This window comes from Perca fluviatilis, chromosome 9 (assembly GCF_010015445.1).
Source record: "Perca fluviatilis chromosome 9, GENO_Pfluv_1.0, whole genome shotgun sequence".
Taxonomy (NCBI): domain Eukaryota; kingdom Metazoa; phylum Chordata; class Actinopteri; order Perciformes; family Percidae; genus Perca; species Perca fluviatilis.
The window spans coordinates 34,665,828-34,690,426 of NC_053120.1; the positions used below are offsets into that span (position 1 = coordinate 34,665,828).

The 24,599-nt window shown below is 41.3% G+C and overlaps 1 protein-coding gene across 2 annotated transcripts; it reads right to left on the reverse strand.

The window, feature by feature from the left end:
• Positions 1-2,589: 2,589 nt before the first annotated feature.
• lrrc41 (leucine rich repeat containing 41) lies at positions 2,590-24,277 on the reverse strand. Of its 2 annotated transcripts, none has more exons than XM_039810433.1 (10): positions 23,887-24,277; positions 22,843-22,929; positions 21,937-21,995; positions 21,049-21,829; positions 18,598-18,834; positions 15,352-15,516; positions 14,899-14,997; positions 12,510-12,638; positions 12,053-12,125; positions 2,590-3,062 (listed from the first exon to the last, which is right to left on the reverse strand). In XM_039810433.1, the coding sequence occupies exons 1-10, from the start codon at positions 24,002-24,004 to the stop codon at positions 2,843-2,845; spliced, it is 1,968 nt and encodes a 655-aa protein (XP_039666367.1). In that variant the 5' UTR covers positions 24,005-24,277; the 3' UTR covers positions 2,590-2,842. The 2 variants fall into 2 exon arrangements, with proteins under 2 accessions (XP_039666367.1, XP_039666366.1); XM_039810432.1 differs by having other exon boundaries at positions 18,571-18,834.
• Between the last annotated feature and the right edge of the window lie 322 nt (positions 24,278-24,599).

Below are 24,599 nucleotides of genomic sequence, written 5' to 3' on the forward strand. Positions count from 1 at the left end.
GTGTGTGTGTGTGTGTGTGTGTGTGTGTGTGTGTGTGTGTGTGTGTGTGCGTGTGAGAGAGTGAGTGAGAGATTGTGTGGATGTGCAATCAACTGTAGTTTTCATTATGGTAGGACACATATGTGTTGAAAAAACAAAAAAAAGGTCCAGATATTACAGTTAATCTTTGGCTAAAGAAACTTTTTTTTTCTTTTTGAAGAGACTGTGATGTGTGTGTGTGTGTGTGTGTGTGTGTGTGTGTGTGTGTGTGTGTGTGTGTGTGTGTGTGTGTGTGTGTGTGTGTGTGTGTGTGTGTGTGTGTGTGTGTGTGTGTGTGTGTGTGTGTGTGTGTGTGTGTGTGTGTGTGTGTGTGTGTGTGTGTGTGTGAGAGTGTGATGTGCAGTTCACTCACTCTAACATACGCACTCCACAAAGAGAACATTGTCACTGTCACAGTCACAGACTATATAAAAGTAAGTATATAGAGAAAAGAAAAATCACCACATGTAACAGTGGATATGGCTGTGAAAGATATTGCAACAGGGCGGGGATTCTTTCATTTTTCTCCCCCCCCCCCTAAGTCTGGTTAGTGTACATTTTGCTCACTTTGATAAAGGTCTAAAAGTGGCTATTTAAAATCCATCTCCAAACAGTCTGCGGACTTCCACCCACAATCCCCTCAAGTACGCCTACCACAAAGTGTTTTGAAGCCCCGATATCTGTAACTGTACGTCTGATTCATACTCCAAAAAGAAGTGATTTGTCTCGAGGAATAGTTTTGACTTTTGTTATGGTCTGGGCAGATTACGGGTTGCAGGCGTCAGCCATCGATCTACAGTAGCTGCAACGCCATCTATCGCTGAACCATGCTGCAAACATTTTGTGCAAAGAGAGACCCCCCCTCCCTCCCCCCCCCAACACACCATCTTAGAATCAAACTAGCTGCTAAATGCAAGAAAAACAAAAACATGATGCCATCGTCCTGTCCTCATAGTGGGGTTGCCAGGTTTAAACAGTCCTAACTCTACGCCACACAAGTGACCCTTAGATTTATCGGTGACTATCTTACTAACCAACAAGATACAATTTGTGAACTACACCAGTAGTTACTTTAGTAGTAAGTCATCCTGGGTCCAGTTAGTTTCCCACCCTCTAACTGAGACATTGAACATGCCATCTGCAGCTGTCAACGTGCTAGGTTGCTACGGCAGTTACAAATGTGAATATATTTTCGCATTATGATAATCAGAATATCTGAGCTCATCTTTTCTGACAGCCAATTGTTTCTTAGAGAAAATAATTTAAAAAAAAGGGCACAAGTTTCAGTTAAAGTCAAAGATATAAGAAAAAGTCCTCGTAACAAACCTGTCCCTCATTTGACAACTGATTTCTTTAGGAGGTATGAATATGGCCAAATGTTTTAATTTGATTTCCTGTAAAATCACAGTGAATGAGAAGCCTTGGGGATAGCGTGGCCAAGCTGAAATGTTGCGGCAGTGTGTACGAGTGTGCAAGTGTTGTGCGTTTGTGAGAGTGTCTTTGTTTTATGTAAGAGATGGTTGTAGATGAGACCCAGCAAATCAACAGATTAGCATGCAGACATAGGGTCTTCACTCTCTTCGACTTGAATTTACTAAAAATATGAGAACATACAAGGAAAACAAAACTGAATTTACAGAAAATAAGTGTTACAGTATTTAGCTTTAAAAAAAAAAAAATCCACTAAGAAAAAGATTACGCTCTTTTAATCCGTTTTTCTGATTGTTTTTTTTTCTACTTCGTTCCTACTAATGATTTGGTAGTCGGTGTCGATACTGTTCGTCTAATGTAAAGAAAATGACAATGAAGAGACGGTGTGAGAAAGCTGCTGTGAAACTGCTCTTCACCTCTGACGTCAACCCTCCAGGTTTTTTTTTTTCCCCAGTTGTATCTTAATGTCCACTCTCACTCACACTCTGTCCAAGGGAAGACTCTGGAAGTGTAACGGACGTTGGTTTAATAAATGATTCAAATGTCAAACTAATGGGACGCTCCTTTTATTTTCCAACAGTGCAACCAGCACTCTGATACAAGAGAACAAATGAAATAGATGTAACATTCATAGAACTAATGAAATGTCACAACTAATTAAAGCAAAAATAAGGACTTTTTTTTATATATATATTTATATTTTTTAATTGTAATTATGGTAGATGAACAAAATGTCAATAAGCACCCCCTCCTACGGCTTCATCCCCTTCTCTTTCCAGCCGAATGCTCAGAACACTATGTACACATGTTGCACTCTAGTTCGCAATTTAGACAGAATGGAAGTTGTGTATTTAAACATGTTGAACTACTATATGTTTAGAACAATACTGCATGAAATGGACAGTGGAGAAATGACTCTTGCTGCAGGTGTGGTTTGGGAAGTTAAAAAAAAAAAGCCTAAAAACTTCGGTTATACTTTACTTTAACTTTTCTACGTAAGACTGACATGACACTGTCATGAACGTGTCATAAAACATTATAAACAAGTCATAAACGTTTATGACATAACTCTTTTTTAGTAAGTGTCATTCGGTTTTGTCATGACACGTTAGGGTTAGGGTCAGGGTTCATGTGTCATGACTGTGTCATGACAGTGTCATGTGAGTGTCATGTGAGTGTCATGCATTCATGACCGTGTCATGTCACTCTTATGTAGAAAACTTAAAGTAAAGTGTTACCAAAACTTCATAAAAACCTTTCATTGGAACCTCCTGCTGTCTGAACCGAACACAAAATGACCACAATCACTCTTCTGTCAAACCTCTGCTAACTTTACAGCCACTTTTCGCTCCAACAGGGAGTGTCTGCCACTCCGTTGTTCCTCTAGCTTTGTTCACATGTTGCTGATGTGGTCAGCCATCGTGTCGGTGGAGTTCCATCCTTCCACCAGGAGAACGCAGAAGGGACGGAGCCTCTTCAGCGCCGCGTTCCATGTGTCGGGGTCCCGATCCCCTGGGTTTTTCCTGAGGTCAAGGGTCAATCGGTTTAGCGGAGGATGTGTCCTCAATCTCTTAGCGAACTCCAGCAGCTCAGCGGGCTGAATGAAGTTGGAGCTGTTCAGGACAAAAGGCAGCACATGGAAATTATGGTATAATGTAATAAAAAATAACTCTAAACTAAATCTACAATGAGTGTTGTGAAACATGATAGTATGGGGCAAACTATGCATTCATTATTGGAAATGTAACGTACACTTTGTGTGGCATTCTGTAACTTAAAGTGCTCATATTATGCTTTTTGACTTTTCCCTTATCTTTATGTGTTATATATCTTTTTTGTGCACGTTATAGGTTTACAAAGTGAAAAAGCCAAAAGTCCACCCCAAAGGGACTTACCATCTCCAACAGAAAACACTGTTCACCAACTGCTCCAAACAGCTCTATTGTAGTCCAGCCTTTACTTCAGAGACAAACGTGCGGCACTTTGTAACACATGTTATAATGCTCGCCTAGCTGCTAGCATGGCACGCCCTCATACTCTGCTTCTGACTGGCTAGTAGTCCTTACCTAGGTACTGCGCATGTGCGACTCCCAACAAAAATGGAACAGAAGGGCGCCCGGATAGCTCAGTTGGTAGAGCGGGCGCCCATATACAGTGCCTTGCGAAAGTATTCGGCCCCCTTGAACGTTTCGACCTTTTGCCACATTTCAGGCCTCAAACATAAAGATATAAATCTGTAATTTTTTGTGAAGAATCAACAACAAGTGGGTCCCAATTATGAAGTGGAACGAAATTCATTGGCTATTTCAAACTTTTTTAACAAATAAAAAACTGAAAAAGTGGGCGTGCAAAATTATTCAGCCCCTTTACTTTCAGTGCAGCAAACTCTCTCCAGAAGTTCAGTGAGGATCTCTGAATGATCCAATGTTGACCTAAATGACTAATGATGATAAATAGAATCCAGCTGTGTGTAATCAAGTCTCCTTATAAATGCACCTGCTCTGTGATAGTCTCAGAGGTCCGTGTAAAGCGCAGAGAGCATCATGAAGAACAAGGAACACACCAGGCAGGTCCGAGATACTGTTGTGGAGAAGTTTAAAGCCGGATTTGGATACAAAAAGATTTCGCAAGCTTTAAAAATCCCAAGGAGCACTGTGCAAGCGATAATATTGAAATGGAAGGAGTATCAGACCACTACAAATCTACGAAGACCCGGCCGTCCCTCTAAACTTTCAGCTCATACAATGTTAAGACTGATCAGAGATGCAGCCAAGAGGCCCATGATCACTCTGGATGAACTGCAGAGATCTACAGCTGAGGCGGGAGACTCTGTCCATAGGACAACAATCAGTCGTATACTGCACAAATCTGGCCTTTTATGGAAGAGTGGCAAGAAGAAAGCCATTTCTTAAAGATATCCATAAAAAGTGTCGTTTAAAGTTTGCCAAAAGCCACCTGGGAGACACACCAAACATGTGGAAGAAGGTGCTGTGGTCAGATGAAACCAAAATCGAACTTTTTGGCAACAATGCATAACGTTATGTTTGGCGTAAAAGCAACACAGCTCATCACCCTGAACACACCATCCCCACTGTCAAACATGGTGGTGGCAGCATCATGGTTTGGGCCTGCTTTTCTTCAGCAGGGACAGGGAAGATGGTTAAAATTGATGGGAAGATGGATGGAGCCAAATACAGGACCATTCTGGAAGAAAACCTGATGGAGTCTGCAAAAGACCTGAGACTGGGACGGAGATTTGTCTTCCAACAAGACAATGATCCAAAACATAAAGCAAAATCTACAATGGAATGGTTCACAAATAAACATATCCAGGTGTTAGAATGGCCAAGTCAAAGTCCAGACCTGAATCCAATCGAGAATCTGTGGAAAGAACTGAAAACTGCTGTTCACAAACGCTCTCCATCCAACCTCACTGAGCTCGAGCTGTTTTGCAAGGAGGAATGGGCAAAAATGTCAGTCTCTCGATGTGCAAAACTGATAGAGACATACCCCAAGCGAACTTACAGCTGTAATCGCAGCAAAAGGTGGCGCTTACAAAGTATTAACTTAAGGGGGCTGAATAATTTTGCACGCCCAATATTTCAGTTTTTTATTTGTTTAAAAGGTTTGAAATATCCAATAAATTTCGTTCCACTTCATGATTGTGTCCCACTTGTTGTTGATTCTTCACAAAAAATTACAGTTTTATATCTTTATGTTTGAGGCCTGAAATGTGGCAAAAGGTCGAAAAGTTCAAGGGGGCCGAATACTTTCGCAAGGCACTGTATAGAGGTTTACTCGTCTATGCAGCGGGCCCGGGTTCGACTCTAACCTGCAGCCCTTTGCTGCATGTCATTCCCCCTCTCTTTCACCTTCCATTTCTCCAGCTGTCCTGTCAATAAAGGCCTAAAAATGCCCCCCAAAAAAAGTGATGGAACAAAAGTGAGATGCCTCACTTGGTAGTGTAAGGAATTCTGTCCAAAAGACAAGCCCGAAATAAGGCCCGCACCTTCTTTCATCGGACTTAAGTTTACCAGAACACAAGGATCAATCTGAGAAGGGTTCAGTTAAGCAAAGTTTACTGAGTCCAGCATAAAAGTTACAACATAATTGTGGGTTCAAACAGAGTCTAAGTTTCCCTAGCCACAGACCTTAAAGGTGCAGTAGGTAAGACTTAAGGTGCTGACACACCAAGGAGATAATCGGCCGTTTGACAGTCTGGCGAGGTCAGTGACTCGAGTCTGTTCGGTGTGTTCCGTGCAGTCGTCAGTCTGGGGGGATGTCGGCGTTCATTTTGGCCGACCTGACATGTTCAGTCGGAGGCAGGGCAGACGGGACTCACCCGGAAATGGCGAGCAGAATGAGCCTGACTAGAGTCTCTCAAAATCTGATGAAAATCTTTTAAACTGACTCTTTTAAACTTTGTTGATCTGAAATGAAGACAGATTCAGCAACTGCATGGCCTATTTCTTGCTTGAAATGTTTTCACAAACATGTTTCAGTGAACTATTTTAGTACAATATGAGATCGTATTCTGAACGGCCGCCATGACAGTCTGGCTTTGAATTTCCGGAGAAAACAAACGCGTTCATTTTTTGGGCAACAATACAGATTAGCGCCGCCTGCTGCTATGGAGACGTATTACATCTCATCTCTTTGCAGGGTACCCCCAGGATCCTCCAACTTAAATTCAAGGCTTTTTAAGACCTTTTTAATACCATTTCAAATGAAATTCAATGCCAACTTCGTACCCATTCCAACAGAAGTATGAGGGGAAAATGTCAAATCTGTATAAATTTAAAAACCTAGAAAATAATTATGTACAAGTAGGCTACTTGAATTAAATAACACATTGTATTTAAAGTATCAGTCATTTAATACAATTTATTGGGTTATAATATAATCCAATAAAATAAGATAATTACACTGCATAAGAGCACTTTTACTTTTGGTACTTTAAGTACAGTATATTTTGATAATATTTTTTTCTATTATTTAAGGACAATGTTGAATGCAGGACTTGTACTTGTACTACTTTTAATACACGATCTGAGTGTAAGAGTCTTCCACCTCTGTATCACCAACAACAGTCGTGCATGAATACCTGCAGCTGTGTTTAACACTGAAAACACACAGCTCAGTTCAGCGTTTACTCAGGGCTCTTAAGTTTTAAGGACAGGCAAGAGTGGCATCTTTTGTTGAGGAAGTAACCTCCTTAAATGTGCATATGACAATTATTCACCTCAATGATAAATTCATTTTAATGAATTAATACACCCCTGGACTGTAATATTCCAGATGTGTTTTGAGCAAGATTTCTGCTCATGTTCAAAACTTTGTGCACATTCAAAATATATGTGTTCTGAGATTTGGAGGAGTCATGATATTTTGAGAAAAATAAAGTACCTAAAAAAAACTAGGCTATTACGAGAATAAAGTCACTATATTTCAGAAAATAATCTACCTGCACCGTAGTCTGCTGTGCATTACATGATTGCTCTGCTGAGACGGTAAATATCAGACAGACCAGGGGCCCTATCTTGCATTCAGCGCAATTGCCTTTGTACACCGACGCATGTATCATTCCTATTTTGCACCCGACGCACAGCGGACTTTTCCCTCCACAGACGCACGTCGGTAAATTAGGGAATGTATTTGCGCTCGCGGGGGGCGGTTCAGCGAAAAGAGGAGGCGTGTTCAGGCGCAAACGTTACGTAGTCCTATTTTGCAGTTTCAGAAAACAATTCCACCACTGACCAGGAAAAACCTGGTCTAAAGTCAGTGGCGCGTTATTCAGATGCTATTTTAGGGGCGCATGCTTGGCCATAATGTAGCGTGTGCACAACGCGCATACACTTCTCTCATCTACAGCAGTTCCCATTTTTGAAAACCATACATAATTACAAAGAAAAATATTACTGAAAATGCGCTTCAGCTGTTTGGATAGGTCAGGAGGCACTTTACAGTACAGTCCTCAAAAAGTCCCAGCATTCTTTGTGGCTTGTTGTGTTTTACACAACATTTCCATGAATCATGGATGTGTTGATGACATAAATGAGGAAATATTAGAGGACTTAAGGAGACGTGATGTTGAACTACGGTGGGATTGGACACTCAGGCGGAATCTGGTGAATCTGGAGTAATGCGCGATGCGCTCCTGGTGGAGCGGGTGGACGGAGATGGAGTGGGTGGAGGAGGAAGGGGCACAACAGGTGCAGGTGGTGCGTTTGGAGGCCCACGCTCCATGGCTGCAGCGATCCTCTCCAGACTTGAGGAGACGCGCCCGAGAGGCCGCAGCAACATCGCCACCGGGCCAAGACGGGCATTTGTTACTTTGCCGCATCCCGGACAGCTCCCGCTGGCGTGCGCCAGGTAAATCCGCCGTCATAATAGCAATCCGCCACGGAACAATACGCCTGCTCTTAAAGGGAATGTGAGATGACGCTCTGATTGGTTATTTTCACGTTACGCCCAAACCACACCTAGCTACTTCAGACCAACCCATTTAAGATTTGCGTCGGGCGCAAGAGTCATTTATCCCGCCGGTATCATAGCAACAGCGCCAGAGATCCGCCCACAAAGATACTTGCATTTGGCGTTTCACACTTGCGTTTCAGATCGTTAAAATAGGGCCCCAGATCTGAATGAATGAACGTGTCTGTACGCTGCTCCATGCTTTTTTCTCATTGGTTGTTGCGTTAAATCTTACCCAGATACAATAGTGCTATTTTCTGATTGGCTATTGTGTAGCCCCTTTCTTTTTCTTTTGATTGGCTGATAAGTGGCAGGCTCGACTAAGAACTCTATATATGTCAATGGGGGAGACCATAGGGGGAGACACGATTGATTCCTGTCAGTTTCATAGTGAGAGCGGCGCGCCAGAAAAAAATTATTGGCGGCGGCGCATATTAAATATATATTTATTAATGAATTGAATTAATTAAATATATTATAGTTTTTCCGCGTGAGAAATACAATGTGTGGGGACTGCGTGACAAAAGACCGAAATGAGTGACTGTCACGCGCAATGTGCGACACTTGAGAGCCCTGGTTTACTTGCAGCTCCGCTACAGTAGCAGCGAACCTTTAACGTTACCTGTAGTCACATGGTCTCTAAACAGTCCGCTCACCGTGAAGTCCTGCACGGATCAACAGATGTTAGAGTGCGGCGGCTGCACGCTCCGTTTGTTCTAGCAGATTAATGGAGCCGCTCGGTGTTTGGCTAGCTAATAAGTCGTTAGCAGAGGTGTATAGTCCAGGTGCCAGAAAGTAAAAATCCTGCCATGTTTTTGGATCTGCCTCTACATCTAGAACAGGTGTTTTTACTAACGAGCTCATCTACCTGGTAGAGGAGCTGGTGCAGTGATGGTTGGGACAGCTGCTGGACAGGATTTCTACTTTCTGGCACCTGGACTATACACCTCTGGTCGTTAGCCTGTTACCTTGAGCTTTGTCTGAAGGCGCTGAGCGGCCAGCCAGGCTCGACACACCCGAAACATTTTTGTTGGTTGTCCAACTGTGTGTCAATCACTGCTCATGCACACGCATTCATTCTCCCTTATCGGGGGAGGGGCTGAGGAGACTGTTTTGGGCTTTAACAGAAAGGGGGGAGGGACTGAAAAGTTGTCGATGTTCAAAAAAACCTACAGCACCTTTAAGTCAAAGCCCGGTCCACCAGGAACTCGGTTTGAATCAACTCCGATCTAAGCTTTTCCCTGTGTCTTTATTCTCTCCTCACAGGAGGTGTCTCCTAGTGCCTAGACAGAAACCGTTATCTTTCACAAACACACACACCAAGGTCGGGGCCTCTGTGTGATGCAACTTCCTCTCCTAATCTCTTAACTTTCTTTTCCTGTTCTTCTGCTTATCTGTCTGGTATACAATGCATTCTTATGCCATAAAAGGCTTGAACTATAGTTAAAGGCTTAAAGGGGTGATAGAATGATTATATAGGGTATTTTACAGTTCCTTAAGGTCTTCTAATGGGGTATGTAACATTGGTTGGGTTGAAAATTGCCCGAATGCTATTTTGTTAGGCCCTTAACTACCCTGTGAATATGGCTCTATTTGAAACAAGAGCTTTTCTTCCAAATATGGTATGCTCATTAATATTCTGAATGAGCTACATGCTGATTGGTTTGAGCAAACTACATAGAAACACATGGGAGACTCTCATATTTCAGACACTGCAAAGTTATACATTGTTTATCGGGCTATTCCATTACAAAATTCACTTCTGAAACAAATTTTGTCCGACTGGGTGTCGGAGTTCAGCGCCGGTGCTGCCTGTGTTGCTGCCTGTGTTGCTGCCTGTGTTGCTGCCTCGCCGCCCGGCCTGCCTTCCTTCACAGACCCCGGCCTGCTATGAGGTACTTGGAGCTCCGTCACGACTGGCAGCCCACAGCACTCCATACCCGCGCAAAGTCACCGTCTCTTGGGCTAATGACAACCAAATGCCCCTGCCCTGACAGAGCTCCAGGGACTGCAACTCCCCTCTTCCTGCTAGCTAAATGCCCGGTGTATGTGAGTGAGAGTGCGGTCAGCGAGCTTGTTACGCCAGCATTCTCTTACCACAGGTTCCAGTTACTATTTTAATGTGTGTAATTATAATGTGTTGAGTTATTTAAACAAACGATTGGGGAAATAAACGCCGCTTGTCAGCGAGTCCCATTGATAGAGCCTGCGGCTGGATGTAGATTTGTAGCTACAAATCACGGATAGTTAGCTTCATTTTCGGGGTCATTCCGAGTATATTTACAGTTTGAATTTCGTCACGCCACGTATATAAAATCTAACTAAATGTCTTATAAAGTTAACAACGGTGTCCGATTTCAAATTAATGAATATTTGTGAAGAGTAGGGCTTCCGTTAGCTGCAACTGTCCCTTCAATCCTAGCTACCTGTGTAGCTACAAATCACGGATAGTTAGCTTCATTTTTGGTCGTAATTCGAGTATATTTACAGTTTGAATTTCGTCACGCAACGTATACAACATCTAGCTAAATATCTTATAAAGCTAACAACGGTGTCCGATTTCATAGTAAAGGGGTGTCAATGGGATTTTGAGCTTCTACGTATGTCCTATTTACCCACCGAACTGTCGTTATTCAACTATGACAGGGTAAAATCGGTTTTGCATTCTATCACCCCTTTAACCTTCTATGTGTCAGAGACATTTCCTTGAACCAGTTCCTCAATGACTACACCCAGCTAATATTCTACAGGGTGAAAAGAGGAGCTGCAGCAATGTGCAGTACAACAAAAATATGGTGATTTTTACCTCAAAATACAATTATGAACCTGAAAATTTGCATAATATTAGCACTTTAATACAATACACACATGCTAACATATTTAGACTCTTATTATAACTTTATTACTTGTGCGCCCAAGCACAGTTGGTAGAGCGCACGCCTGTATGTAGAGGTTTATTACTCAACACGGAGGCCCAGGGTTCAAGTCCGATCTGCAGCAACTTCCTGCATGTCTTCCCCCCTCTCTCTTTCCTTTTATAATCAAGCTGTCCTGATGATTAAAGGAGGAAATGCCCAAAAAATAATCTTAAAAAAAACAACAAAAAAAAAACTTGGAATTGCTGATTAAAAAAAAAAAATAAAATGAAAAAAACTATTAGTGCTGTCAGTTAAACGCATTATTAACGGCGTTAACGCAAACCCATTTTAACGGCGTCAATTTTTTTAGCGCAAGATTAACGTTCTTTTTGGCCTAGCAAACTTTTTTTTCACATGCTGTTGCAACAACTAGTAACGTTAGAAAAACTACACCACACGGGATCTAGCTAGACCGGAAACAAAACAACAGGCACGCCGCACACACTTGTTTGGGCTTGCGAGCCGGCCAAAGAGTAGTAGGCTAACGTTACGTTTTGAGTGGATGGCGAGCGAGAACAGCCTCAATGGATGCCAATACGATTCTGAATGGAAAGTTTACTTTTAAAAAGTTGCCAAATGGTTCCATTGACAAGACCAAAGTGATCTGTGTGTTTTGTCGTTGTGAACTGAGCTATCATCGCAGCACGTCCAGTCTGAAATACCACTTATGGCCAAGCACACAGCTGATGCAAATTTCCCGCCCCGCCCCCCTCGCCAAAGCCAGGCGACAAAAGCACAAAGCAAGCCCATCCACTTTTCCATGTTGATAAGAGCATTAAAATGAGAAAAAAAATAATGGGACAATAGATAAGAATGTGCGATTAATTGCGAGTTAACTATGACATTAATGCGATTAATCGCGATTCAATATTTTAATCGTTTGACTATAGGACCGAGTGGTACATCAGCTAATAACTACTCCTTCAAATCCGACCACCAGAGAAGCGTTGAAGCCTACACATGATCCGCGGCAAAACCGTGAGGTAGGGCGCGGAGCACAGAGGCTCAACACAGCGCAATAACGTTCTGGAACGGGTTGCGCCTTAAAAGGTCGGCGGCAACAAGGTCAAAGTTGGAAAAATCTGAATGCGGAGCGCTGCTCTCCCTATAGGGAAACAATAAGCCAGTAAATAGCCAGCGCAGAGCGATTTTACTGCGGCTCATGTGTAGGCGGCTTGAGACATCCTCCTGCCGCTGCCTGCAGCTCTCACCTGATGTCGAGTCGTTTCACTGAGCTCGGTGAGGGTCCTGAGAACAGCTCTGCCAGCACACACACGTTCTTGGCTGTAGACAGAGACAGTCCCATTATTTAACACAGTTGAAACATTTGCTTTCAAAAATTCACGATTTAGAGATACACCAAAAGAATAGATACAATCAATCAGACTTCATTTATATAGCACTTTTCATCCATGTAAATGTAGCACAAAGTGCTTCATACAACAACTAAAACAAACTACATATAAATAAATGAACAAATAGACCATAAGTAGATAGATAAAGAAAATAAATAAATAAGTTGTTTATTAAAAGGCCTGACTAAAAAGGTAGGTTTTAAGTCACCTTTCGGTTAAGAGGGAGTGCTACTGAGACTTTCTTCTAACCTGTTAATCCCTGTCCACACTAGCCTGTTTAAACATGCATGAATCCATATTTTCATGTGCTCACCGAGCCGATTCTGAGCCAGGCTGAGTGTGTGGAGGGAAGGCACCGTCTTCAGAGCAGCCACCAGCTGCTGCAGATTCTCCTCCTTGTCGCTCCACTTCTCCAGAAGGCGGCAGTCATTAAACCGCAGCTCTGGGAGACGGAGAGAGAGGAAACGAGCAAAGAACATGAGGAATTCCCTTTCAGACCTTCCAATGAGAAAAGAAACGCTGATGGAGAATAATAAAGTCACTAACAGGTGCCAGTAAAGATGCATTAAGCATTTTCAATTCAATTCAATTTTATTTATCGTATCAAATCATAACAAGAGTTATCTCAAGACACTTTACAGATAGAGTCGGTCTAGACCACACTCTATAATTTACAAAGACCCAACAATTCCAGTAATTACCCCAAGAGCAAGCATTTAGTGCGACAGTGGCGAGGAAAAACTCCCTTTAGGAAGAAACCTCGGACGGACCCAGGCTCTTGGTAGGTGGTTGGGGGTAGGGCTGGGCGATATGGAGAAAATCAAATATCACGATATTTTTTACCAAATACCTCGATATCGATACCGCAACGATATTGTAGGGTTGACAATTGGTGCTTTCACAAAATATTTACACAATGAGATTTTTGATAAATAATCATCAGTAATGTGGATCTAATAACTAAGTGGGTAAAGGCAAATTAAAGGCAAGTTACAACAGTCTGGTAAGTTCAGAAAATGACATCACCTTACTGTAATGCAGCCTTTAAAACCAGGAAAAGACAACACTTATGCCATATCACGATATTATGATATCCAAAATCTAAGACGATATCCAGTCTCATATCACGATATCGATATAATATCGATATATTGCCCAGCTCTAGTTGGGGGTACGATGAACAGCGGCAATAATAGTCACAATAAAGATAATGGTACTATGACTAAAAATAGTAGTTGCAGTAGTTCATGGTGTAGCAGGGCACAGCAGGGCGTTACAAGGTGTAGCAGGACGTAGCAGGGCACTGCAGGGCATAGCAGGACTTAGCAGGATGTAGCAGGGCGTAGCAGGTGGATTAGGGTGGCACCCCTAATCCAAGGAAAACTGCTGGGTGAAAAAACATAAGCTCCCCAGAGCTATTTTGCATGTTGTATCTGCTTAAATTGAAGCAGTCTTAAATACCCGGTAATGTCCCCTATGTCCTTGCTCAAGGCTCCAGAGTAGTAGTCACTGGGCCTAGAACAAACGTGTGCTTTTCAGCCCTGGTTTATGTTTTAGCCTGAATGCTTGTATTTTTAAGCGATACTTTTGCATAATGCAGCTTAAGACTTTTCTGAGACTTTTAGTTTAGTTTCTTCACACATTATTTAAAAAAAAAACAATAAGGCTTGATAAAAGGTAAAACATTGTGCAGGGGAGGGAGGTCAGAAGCCAAGAAAAGGCTTATATATATATATATATATACACACACACACACATATATATATACACACACACACACACACACACACACACACACACACACACAACACACACACATATACATACACACACGGTACAGGCCAAAGTTTGGACACACCTTCTCATTCAATGTGTTTCTTTATTTTCCTGACTATTTACATTGTAGATTCTCACTGAAGGTATCAAAACTATGAATGAACACATATGGAATTATGTACTTAACAAAAAGTGTGGAAATAACTGAAAACATGTCTTATATTTTAGATTCCTCAAAGTAGCCACCCTTTGCTTTTTTGATAACTCTGCAAACCCTTGGTGTTGTCTCAATGAGCTTCATGAGGTAGTCACCTGAAATGGTTTTCACTTCACAGGTGTGCTTTGTCAGGGTTAATTAGTGGAAGTTTTCCCCCTTATTAATAAATAAGCAAAGGGTGGCTACTTTGAAGAATCTAAAATATAAGACATGTTTTCAGTTATTTCACACTTTTTTGTTAAGTACATAATTCCATACGTGTTCATTCATAGTTTTGATGCCTTCAGTGAGAATCTACAATGTAAATAGTCATGAAAATAAAAAGGAAACGCATTTGAATGAGGTGTGTCCAAACTTTTGGCCTGGTGTGTGTGTGTGTGTGTGTGTGTGTGTGTGTGTGTGTATATATATATATGTATATATATATATATATATATATAAAAATAAAATAGGGTCTAAGTGTAAAAACATTTCATGAATTGCAGTAAGATCTTAAAAGTCTTCAAGTCATTATTGATTAGTGACCTTTTCAAAGGTTTGTAGAATGACGGTAATGTAGATGTTGATTGTAATGATGGCAGTAGATTGCTCCAGACAGATGCTCTTATGTGTCATGTACCTGTTGGGATCAAGTAAACATGTAGGAAAAGACTAGCAGAGGTGCTCAGTTTGCACTGATGGCTCCTAGGAGTCACCCTCCTTTTCTTACCTTCCAACTTGCAGTCTCTCAGTAGGTTCAGGATCTCAGGGAGACAGTCAGACAGCTTCATGTCCTCCAAGTTGAGAGTCCTCAAGAAGTGACTTGACTCTAAAGGTTGACCATATGTCATTACTGACAGAACTTCAGCTTATATTTGTTTTACAGTTAAGACAGATAAAATGACCAGGCCAATATTAGGGCACGACAGGCAAATATTAGCTTATTGTAGATGTGTTTATGTCAACTGATGACTAGTCTCGCATTGCCAGACCCTCCTCCACAGCGCTGGGGAGGAAGGTCTGGCTATGCGAGACTATGTTGACTCTGATCATTCCCCCCCTCCCCCCGACTCCCCAGTGGAAAATCTCACAACACACAATACCCTGGCACTTTGTGTACACCTTTAGGAAGGCCTGGACACTCAAACTGTGGTGATAGCCTTCCAGTGACGTGACACATTACCTGAGAGAGCGGTGAGGAGTTGGCTTTGAGAGGAGCCAGTGGGTAATCTCATCCCGGCTACGTGAAGCGAGGTGAGATGTGGAGAGCGGCAAAGCACTGACGTGATGAAGTGCAGATCTGTTTGGAGCTCAGCTACTTTGACTGCCAGCTTCTCCAGGGGCAGCTCTGCGGAAGAAAACAGTCACCGTAGATTGACTTTTTTTTTTTAAACACTACACTACTTTAGTATCAGTATTAGTATTTCGAACTCAGTAACATTCTGCTGTATTAATCCTTTAGGAACAAACTCTTTAAAAAAAAGACAGTTTAGGATTACATTTCATTTATTTAGCTGACACTTTTATCTAAAGCCACTTACAAGAAGTGCATTCAACCATGTGGATACAACCCAAAAATGTAATACAACTCTGGTCTCTAGTCTCTAGGGTTGGCTACCGTTCACTTTTATTCCGCTACGGTACTGATACCGCTACCTGGAATTCGGTTCCGGTACCAAACAGTACCTTTTTCAGTACTTTCCCTCTGTAATAACAAAAAAATAATTTCAGTTGTAAAAATAATTCCAAACCTATTTATCCTATTTACTTATAGAACATTTTCTTACTTATTTAGAACATTTTACACTCCACACAAAATAAAACACCTCCCTCTCCCCTCCCAAACCCGTCCCTACCCTACAACCTCCAGCCTGTCAGTCAGTCACCAGGGCATGGTGAACACTGTGGTGTCTGCCTGTCACAGAGGAAGTCTACCTCGTCATTATATACGCCCTACTGGTCTCATAATGAGACTCTCATTGCTTTAACGTGGGCCTTATTCTGTCTGTGATCTGTGATAAATGTTTATAATGGAAATTGTGTGTAAATACCGTCAGTGTTTACCTTAGTTTTTCTCTCCAAAATAAGTTTGCCTGCCTTTTTTAAACCTTGATTGTCTGACTGCTTTTATGATGTCACCATGTTCCCAGATCTCAGCCATTAACTTGGTGAGTACAATGTTATTTAGAGCAGAAACAATTCATCAATTCAACTATTAGTTGAACGGGCACCTGGGTAGCTCACCTGGTAGAGCGCGCGCCCATATAAAGATGCTTAGTTCTCAATGCAGCGGCCGCAGGTTCAACTCCGACCTGCGGCCCATTGCTGCTCGTCATTCCCCCTCTCTATCCCCTTTCAAGTCTTAGCTGTCCTGTCGAAAATAAAGGCCTAAAAATGCCCCAAAAATATTAGTTGATCAACAGAAGACTCCTTGATCAATTTTGATTGATCAATGATGCGTTGTTTAAAAGGGATAGTTCAGCCTTGTATAAGGTGGTGTTGTATAAGGTACTTATCAATAGGGAACAACAATACTATCAGTCAGTTTATTAGCTACAGTAGAGGACGGTTAGCGTGCCAACAATTTGGAGAAGCAGACAGGAGTACCAACATGGAAGCTACTGTAGACAGGGTCAGCAGCAAAACGTACTTTAGTCACCTTAAAAATTATTTTTACCTTGCCGTCAGACAGCCTTTTCCTTTGGCACTACATTTTCTCAACGTATTTATACATATAGGCGCAACTGCTCCGCCCATTCTGTTACGCCACAGATAAGATGTATGGGACAGACTTTTAACAGTTTAATCAAGAAATACAAGAAAATAAAAATACATTATGACTGCGGGGAGGAAAAGTTGTTTACTGTGGAGCCAAGAGGATACCTTTATGAACTGGTGTAAACTTTTGCAGAGGGAGACTGACCAGCTGATAGAGAGGGAGGGAAAACTTCTGTGGAAACTGGAGGAGAGGGTTGTCTGACGGCAAGGTAAAGCAGTGAAAATATTCTAAATATAGCGTACACTTAAACTGAAATAGGATTTTTTTTTAGGTGGGCATTGTAAATTGGCTAAAACATGTTTTGCTGCTGACCCTGTCCAAAGCAGCTCCCATTTCCATGCCAGTACTCCTGTCTGCTTCTCCAAACTGTTGCCGTGCTATCCGTCATCCCCTGTAGGTAATACAATGACTATCGTCATATAAGTACCTCAACAACCCCACTTAAAGAAAGCTAAACTATCAATTAAGTCATTTTTCAAGCAAAAATGCCAAACATCCTCTGGTTCTAGCTTCTTCAGAGTGCTGCTTTTCTCAGTTTTATACAATTAATATAATTGTGAATCAAATATCTTCTTCTTTAGACTGCTGGCTGGACAACACAAAACATTTGAAGATGTCATCTTGGAAAATTGTATAAGAAGTACTACAAAATAATAAGCAAAAATATGCTATTTTCTGACGTGCCCAGTAAATAATCCACTGATTAACCAATAATGTAATACCAGTTGCAGTCTAAATGTTTATATTGCCCATATACTGGCCTCTGGAACTTGCCTGTCTATTCTGAAGTAGTAAGTGGTTCAAATACAACTCAAAGCTTTATTTCTTTCACATGTTGTTAAAAAAAGCAAGTCCCCTTTAAACGTGTGAATGAAATCTGAGAAAGTTAATTTGGTTAAAACCATTCTGTAACACTGAGGTTACCCTGCCCCCTAACCACTACAGGATGTGTTGCTGTTGCTGAGCACGGGACTGGTTCCACACTTATCTTATGTTTCAACAGGTAGAATACACACTTAGTTAGGCATAGGCCGGTATAAGATTCTGACGGTATTATACCCTTCAGCAAAACTATCCCAGTTTCACAGTATTGCAATTACAGCTTTAAAATGTATTGGTAACATTTTACTTGAAGGTATTTACATGAGAGTGACATGACACTGTCATGAACGTGTCATAAACATTATAAACAAGTCATAAACGCTTCTTTCAGTAAGTGTCATTCGGTTTTTGTCATGACAAGTTATGGTTAGGGTTAGAGTTAGGGTTCATGTGTCATGACTGGGTCATGTGTTCATGACAGTGTCATGTCACTCTTATGTAGATACCTTCAAGTGTTACCAATGTATTATTTGGAAATAATTTTTTTCCCCCAGTGAACACAATTAATTTTATTTTTAAACCCACTGCACACTGGCAGAGAGAGGGCTTTCTAAACTGCTCATAAAAAAAAACAGCTCTTACCGCAGGAACGGTATGAGGGAAAAGTGTTTAGTGGTTTCGAAACTTTTGAATTTTTTAAACCGTGACTTTTTCTAACCGGGACTTTTTCAAACCCTGGCATACCTTGAAACCGGTTACCGGCCCATGCCCACTCTCAATCCCGCTCACTTTAAGTGTTACCTAACTTTGGTAGAAGCTTCACAGCACCTGACACGTCCAACTCAGCCATCCTGGGATGATGTGGTAAGAAGCGGGGCCCCCACATCACAGTCTGGATCTCCACGTGCAGGGACGTCACGTTGGGGCTCGCGTCCAGCAGGATCCCCATGAGCCGGGTGTACGGCAGGACGCTGATGCTCAGATCCGTGAGAGAGCTGTGGGGACTCTCCGACAGCTGCTTCAGGGCTCTGGCCAGGCCCAACACATCCGAGTCCCTGAAGGTTGCTGCACAAACAAACTAATCATTTGTGCACACCCAGGATGCAAAATTAGCACCATCTACCAGCCAAATGCCGGTAAAACATGCAAGTGGCTGGTAGATTTGCTTCACTCACCAGCAAAAAAAAAAATTAACTATGAAAAAGTTAATTTGGAACCCTGTGCACACCACACCTTTTCTTTGAAGGTGAAAAAAAGTCTAGCAAAAAGTCTAGCAAAGTGGAAAAAAAACGTTGGAAAAAAAACGAAGTTACAAAAACTTCCTTTTACTTGACCTGGAATAAAAATCAGATGCGGACCTTTGAAAACCCCTGCAATACAGCAATATTGTCTACAGTCGGCATCCGTTTATTTGGCTGCAGATCAATGTCAAAATTCTGACTGCAACACTGCCTCCCCCGACCGTTCTAATTTGCATTTCATTCTTTGTTGGGATGTAGATTTCAGCATGCCAAAAATATTTATACTGTATATTACATGTGAATGAAAATCCAGGACTTAGTTCTGTCTCCTACAGAGTATTTCAAGTATTCATGACCAAGCAAGCATCGAGTGTGATTTCGCTATTTTAAAGTCTCACAACACAAAGCAGTAGTGCCTCACCATTAACCTTTCTGTACTGCTGTAAAATATAAATAAAACCTAAATTCCATTATTGAACAAAAAAATATAGTACAATGGCAATACAAATTCAGCATAAATAATGTTAAAAGTTCAGTTCATCCAAATCACAAAAAAGAAAAAATAATTCTCACTTGCCTATGAAGATAGTTTTAGTTTTATTTGTCCAGGTTTTGAGATACTGTTCTCTAAGAATTACAATGGAGCTGAATGAGTTGACTGTAGTTTGTGACAACAACAAAAAATGTAGTATTAGTACCAAAATTCAGATATGGTATCTGCACAAGCAGTGAACATAGCCACCCCTAGAGGAAGCCCATGTTCTTGAACACACACTGACTGGTAATCTGACTGACTGGCTCATTAAAGGCCAAGACAGTACATCTGGAGTTTACAACTTCGAGCAGCTATGGAGCAGGTTTTTGGGTTTGCCTCGTGTATGTACAAGATGGCCACGGGTGACACATGCACAATGCTGCCAATTTTGACACTATTCAACTGATCTAGAGGAAGCACTGCAGTAATGCACCAACAAAGGAAGAGAGCAACAAGACTGCAAGCGAAACATGGATGGAAACAATGCTGGATTTAAAATACATTAAAAAAACAGCTTTGCAAATGTTTTATGCAGATGGAAAGATATTCAATAGCTTTGTTAGACCTCAATGATACATCGGGTGTTACGATTTCAAATCTGGGCGCCTGCGTAGCTCACCTGGTGGAGCGTGTCCATATATAGAGGTTTATTCCTCGACGCAGCAGCCGCAGGGACGACTCCGACCTACGGCCCTTTGCTGCATGTCGTTCCCCCTCTCTCTCCTCTTTCATGTATTCAGCTGTCCTATGAAAATAAAGGCCTAAAATGCCCTAAAAGATTATCTAAAAAAAAAAAAAAAGCTTTAATTTTCGATCATCAAAATCAAAAGCAGGATGAAGTATTTGTTTTTTTCTCCCAGGATCTGGTGGCTTTTTGCAGATCAGCAAAATCAAGATGTTGTAAAGTACCCTTCTGCCATCTTGTGGCTCTTTTTGTTTTTGTGTTAAAACAGTTTGACTAGTGAAATAAGTGTTATTACATTTTAAATAAGGCGATTTAGACTTGAACCATATGGCCATAATGTGGTACATTCGGAACAAAAATGCCGGTTATATCACAATCGATACCATTGAGCCTATCTTATGAAAGAAGAATTTGAAAATGTTTGTCAGGGAATGAGCTGTTGATCTGTACGAATAATGGCAGAGCAGCCAGTGCTGCTAAATCAAACTTATAAGAAAGACTTATAAAACTAAATTTCTGTCATATTTCCTGAAACTGACCCTATGTTTGAGTAGAACTACATGAAGCAGGTAATAAAAAAAATTTAAAATCCGGCTTCTCTGGCACTATAGTGCGATTTGCAAAAATCCACCGCTCCCTGTTCAGATGCACCAATCAGGACCAGGGGGGTGTCTAACTGCGTGTCAATCACTGCTCATGCACACGCATTAATTCTCCCTTGTTGGGGGGGAGGGGCTGAGGAGACCATTTTGTCGATGTTCAAAATGTTTGGCTAAGTCCTGGATCTTCGCAATCCTACCTTTAATTAGCAAACTTACCAATGCTGTGAAGTGTTAGAGAGCGAAGGCAAAAAAATGTGGGCAGGGCAGAGTTTAGCACTCTGAGGGAGTTGGACCCGCACTGCCTGATCTCCAGACATTCGATCTGTCCCCATGGACAAGCACCTGATGAGCGCCCATCACACGGAGTGAAGCTTTGACAGAGAACCTGCGGGTCCACAGTAAAGTTCACTTCTCCGGATTCCTCGTAATATTCCAACCTGGAGCGTTTGCAGGGAGTGGCTTGGTCATCCTGATCTTCTGAAGCCCCGGCCTCGAGACTTGAACTGCAACTGGCCCCGTCTGCGCTGAATGAGGCTGCTTGGGAAATGCAGCTTGCCCTTTTGCTGTGCATTAGGTTCCTCAGCTCAGGGTTTACATACTGAGATCCCCTGCCATGTAGGATCCAGGACAGCATGATGGGGCATTGCACATGTACAACAAGCTTTTTAGCCACACCGTGGTCTAGCAGGCGATGGAGGACATACAGCGCAGTTTGTGTCTTCCTCTTTGATAGATCAATGCACTGCGATACACCAACACTCCCGATACGCTTCTCCAAGAGCTCCAGAAGTGGCCGCTGCTCAGCGGTCAATCTTTCGACTGGCGTAGTGAGTAAAAAATGTTTGATACATTTAGCTGCAGCCCAAAGGAAGGATGGGGTGTTTAGATTTGTGATGTTTCTTTTGACAAAGGGGTTTGTGAAGCCGTAGAATACGAGAGTAAAAAGCATTCTCATGACTTCGTGTTTGGCCGCTTCCTCTGTGTTGAAGTCTATTACCTAAAATGTAACACACACAAACGCACACACACAGGATACATATTAGATATGGGTTCTAGATGTTACTATATGAGACTGTTGATTATTAAAGAAGACAGTGCACCTACATGGTTAGGTCCACACATATCCTGTAGGACTCCAATCCACCCAGAGTGAGTTGATATCCCTGAGACAAGAAAAAGACAAATGGAAAAAGGTACTGAATAATGATAAGATAGACTTTTATTGATCCCAAATTGGGAAATGTCAGTGCTACAGCAGCTAAATATTAGACACACAGCACACATACAGAATATACAAGTAATAATAAATAGGATAGAATAGAAGAATAAATATTGAAAAGAATAAAGATTTAAAAAAATACAAAGGAATGAATGTACTAAATGTAATGTAATACAAGTTGGGAATAAAAATGTACAACTACTTAAATAGTATTTATAAAGATGTAAGTAATGTTGTTGGGTCTTTGTAAATTATAGAGTGTGGTCTAGACTAGGTCTGGGCGATATGGAGAAAATCAAATATCACAATATTTCTGACCACATACTTCAATATCAATATTGCGGCAATATTGTAGGGTTGACAATTGGTGCTTTCCCAAAATATTTACACAATGAGATTTGTGATAAATAATCATCAGTAATGTGGATATAATGATTAAGTGGGTAAAGGCAAATAATAGAACAGATACAACAGTCTGGTAGGATCACTGTAATGTAGCCTGTAAAACCAGGAAAAGACAACACTTATGTCATATTACAATATCCAAGACCAGACATTATGTAGTCACATATCACGATATCGATATATTGCCCAGCCCTAGTCTAGATGACCTACTCTTATCTGTATAGTGTCCTGAGATAACTCCTGTTGTGATTTGACACTATAAATAAAATTGAATAGAACTGAATTGAAAAACCAATGCATCGATCAAAACAAAGGTAGTGTTACTGTCTACGAACGAAGAAAAAAATACAAAACACTTTCTTTTGCACTTCAACTACAGTTCTTACCCCTCTGGTTCAGGGCAGGCTGGAGCTCATCCAGCTGACATACAGTCAGATGAGGAAGAAGATCCGTAATGAGAGGCGTTGGAAGATCTACATTAAGACAGATTAGTTAATGTTAGGACATTCCAACAGTGGACACAGACTTTCTTTCATCATTATCATCATCACCACCACAAGTAAAGCGTTTATCGTTTATCCCAACCTCTATCAAGCTGCTGAACTCCAATAGTAAATCTAAGCACAACAGAGCGAAGTCCAACAAATACACTAGCACTTTGCACTTGTATTATTACAGTATTTTTAAGATGTTGTATTGTCTGTACAGTCATACGTGTCCTTCATGTCCTAAGATTCTTATGTTGTTTTTATGTTGATTCTCGATTTTAGAATGTTTTTTTCTGTGACATGTTTGTGCTGTGAAGCAACAGATTGCAGCACTATGCCCAACACACATTTCTCCTGGGGACAATAAAGTGTATTCTAAGCCCGTGAGGTAAAGCCTGTGTCAAGCCCGTATAGACTGTATGGTTTCCTTGAGGGGGTTCCCAGCAAAAAAGGAAATTCTTTATTTTCATGATAATTCCATCCATGAGTAAGTTAACATAATTGCAGACCATATGACTACCTTGGCCATGGGGTTCATACACTTTATGTAACAAAACATCTAAAAGCAAAATACTTGGGACAAAGTCTTATCAAATGGGGGTCCGTTGTCTAATTTGTGTCAGTTTAGGGGTCCTTGACATAAAAAGTTTGGGAACCACTGGCCTAAGTTACCTACCTCTGAACCTCTTGAAAGGTATTGTGGGTGCTATTTTAGTACATTCACTGGGAAATATGGCCATAACTTTCAAGGTTATTGAATGGAGTTATGTGTAACGTTACGTTAGCTGTCAGTCTCCACTTATAGGATGTGTAACGTTAGCTAACGTTAATGACACGCTAGCTTCTAGCATAACATTTAGCTAGGGTTAGCATAACGCCCTCTTTTCTTTGTTAGCTAGCTAACGTTACTCGTCTTCTCCCAGGCTAGTAGGGTTAACTTACCAAGAACAGCCTCAATTCCCAGAGCAGCATAATGTTCCCTGACAGCTTGGAAACATATCTCCTTTAGATATATCTCCTTTGGAGCTCTCTGGTTTGCATTGCGGACAGTGTCGGGCATCGTTTAGCATTGATGCGTGTATCATTTACTAACATCGATGCTAATAGTAACTTAACGTTAACCAACTGACAGAACACAGCACTGGTTCCAGCCGCGTCAGGTGAGGCAAAGCCAGCGGTTGGTCTTCCTCTGTAGCTAAGTTATAACGTTATATGACTATGGTTGTTGGTACTACATCCATGGGTTGACAAACAAATACATGTTCTTCTTCTCTTCTTTGGGAAGCTTGCATCCTTGCATTACTGCCATCTTCCGGAGTTAACAGCGTCCGGTATGGCAGATTGTGGTCCTCCCTAGTCCCTAGGAAGCTGACCAAACATGTTCTGCACATTGACATATATAAAATTCTGCATTGTCCACTTCCAATCCAGTATGCTCTTTGGAATGCCATTTCATTCAATATTAAAGTAATAAATATGCCAGTGAAATACATGGTTAAATAAATACATGAATGAATGAAGCACAACTATATAAATATGAACAGTAACTGATTCAATATAGAAATATGTTTTTTGAAGGACTACTTTTATTTATTGCATGGGGACTTTTATTTCAGAAGTCCACATTTATTTGTTTTCAGGGAACTTTTATTTCA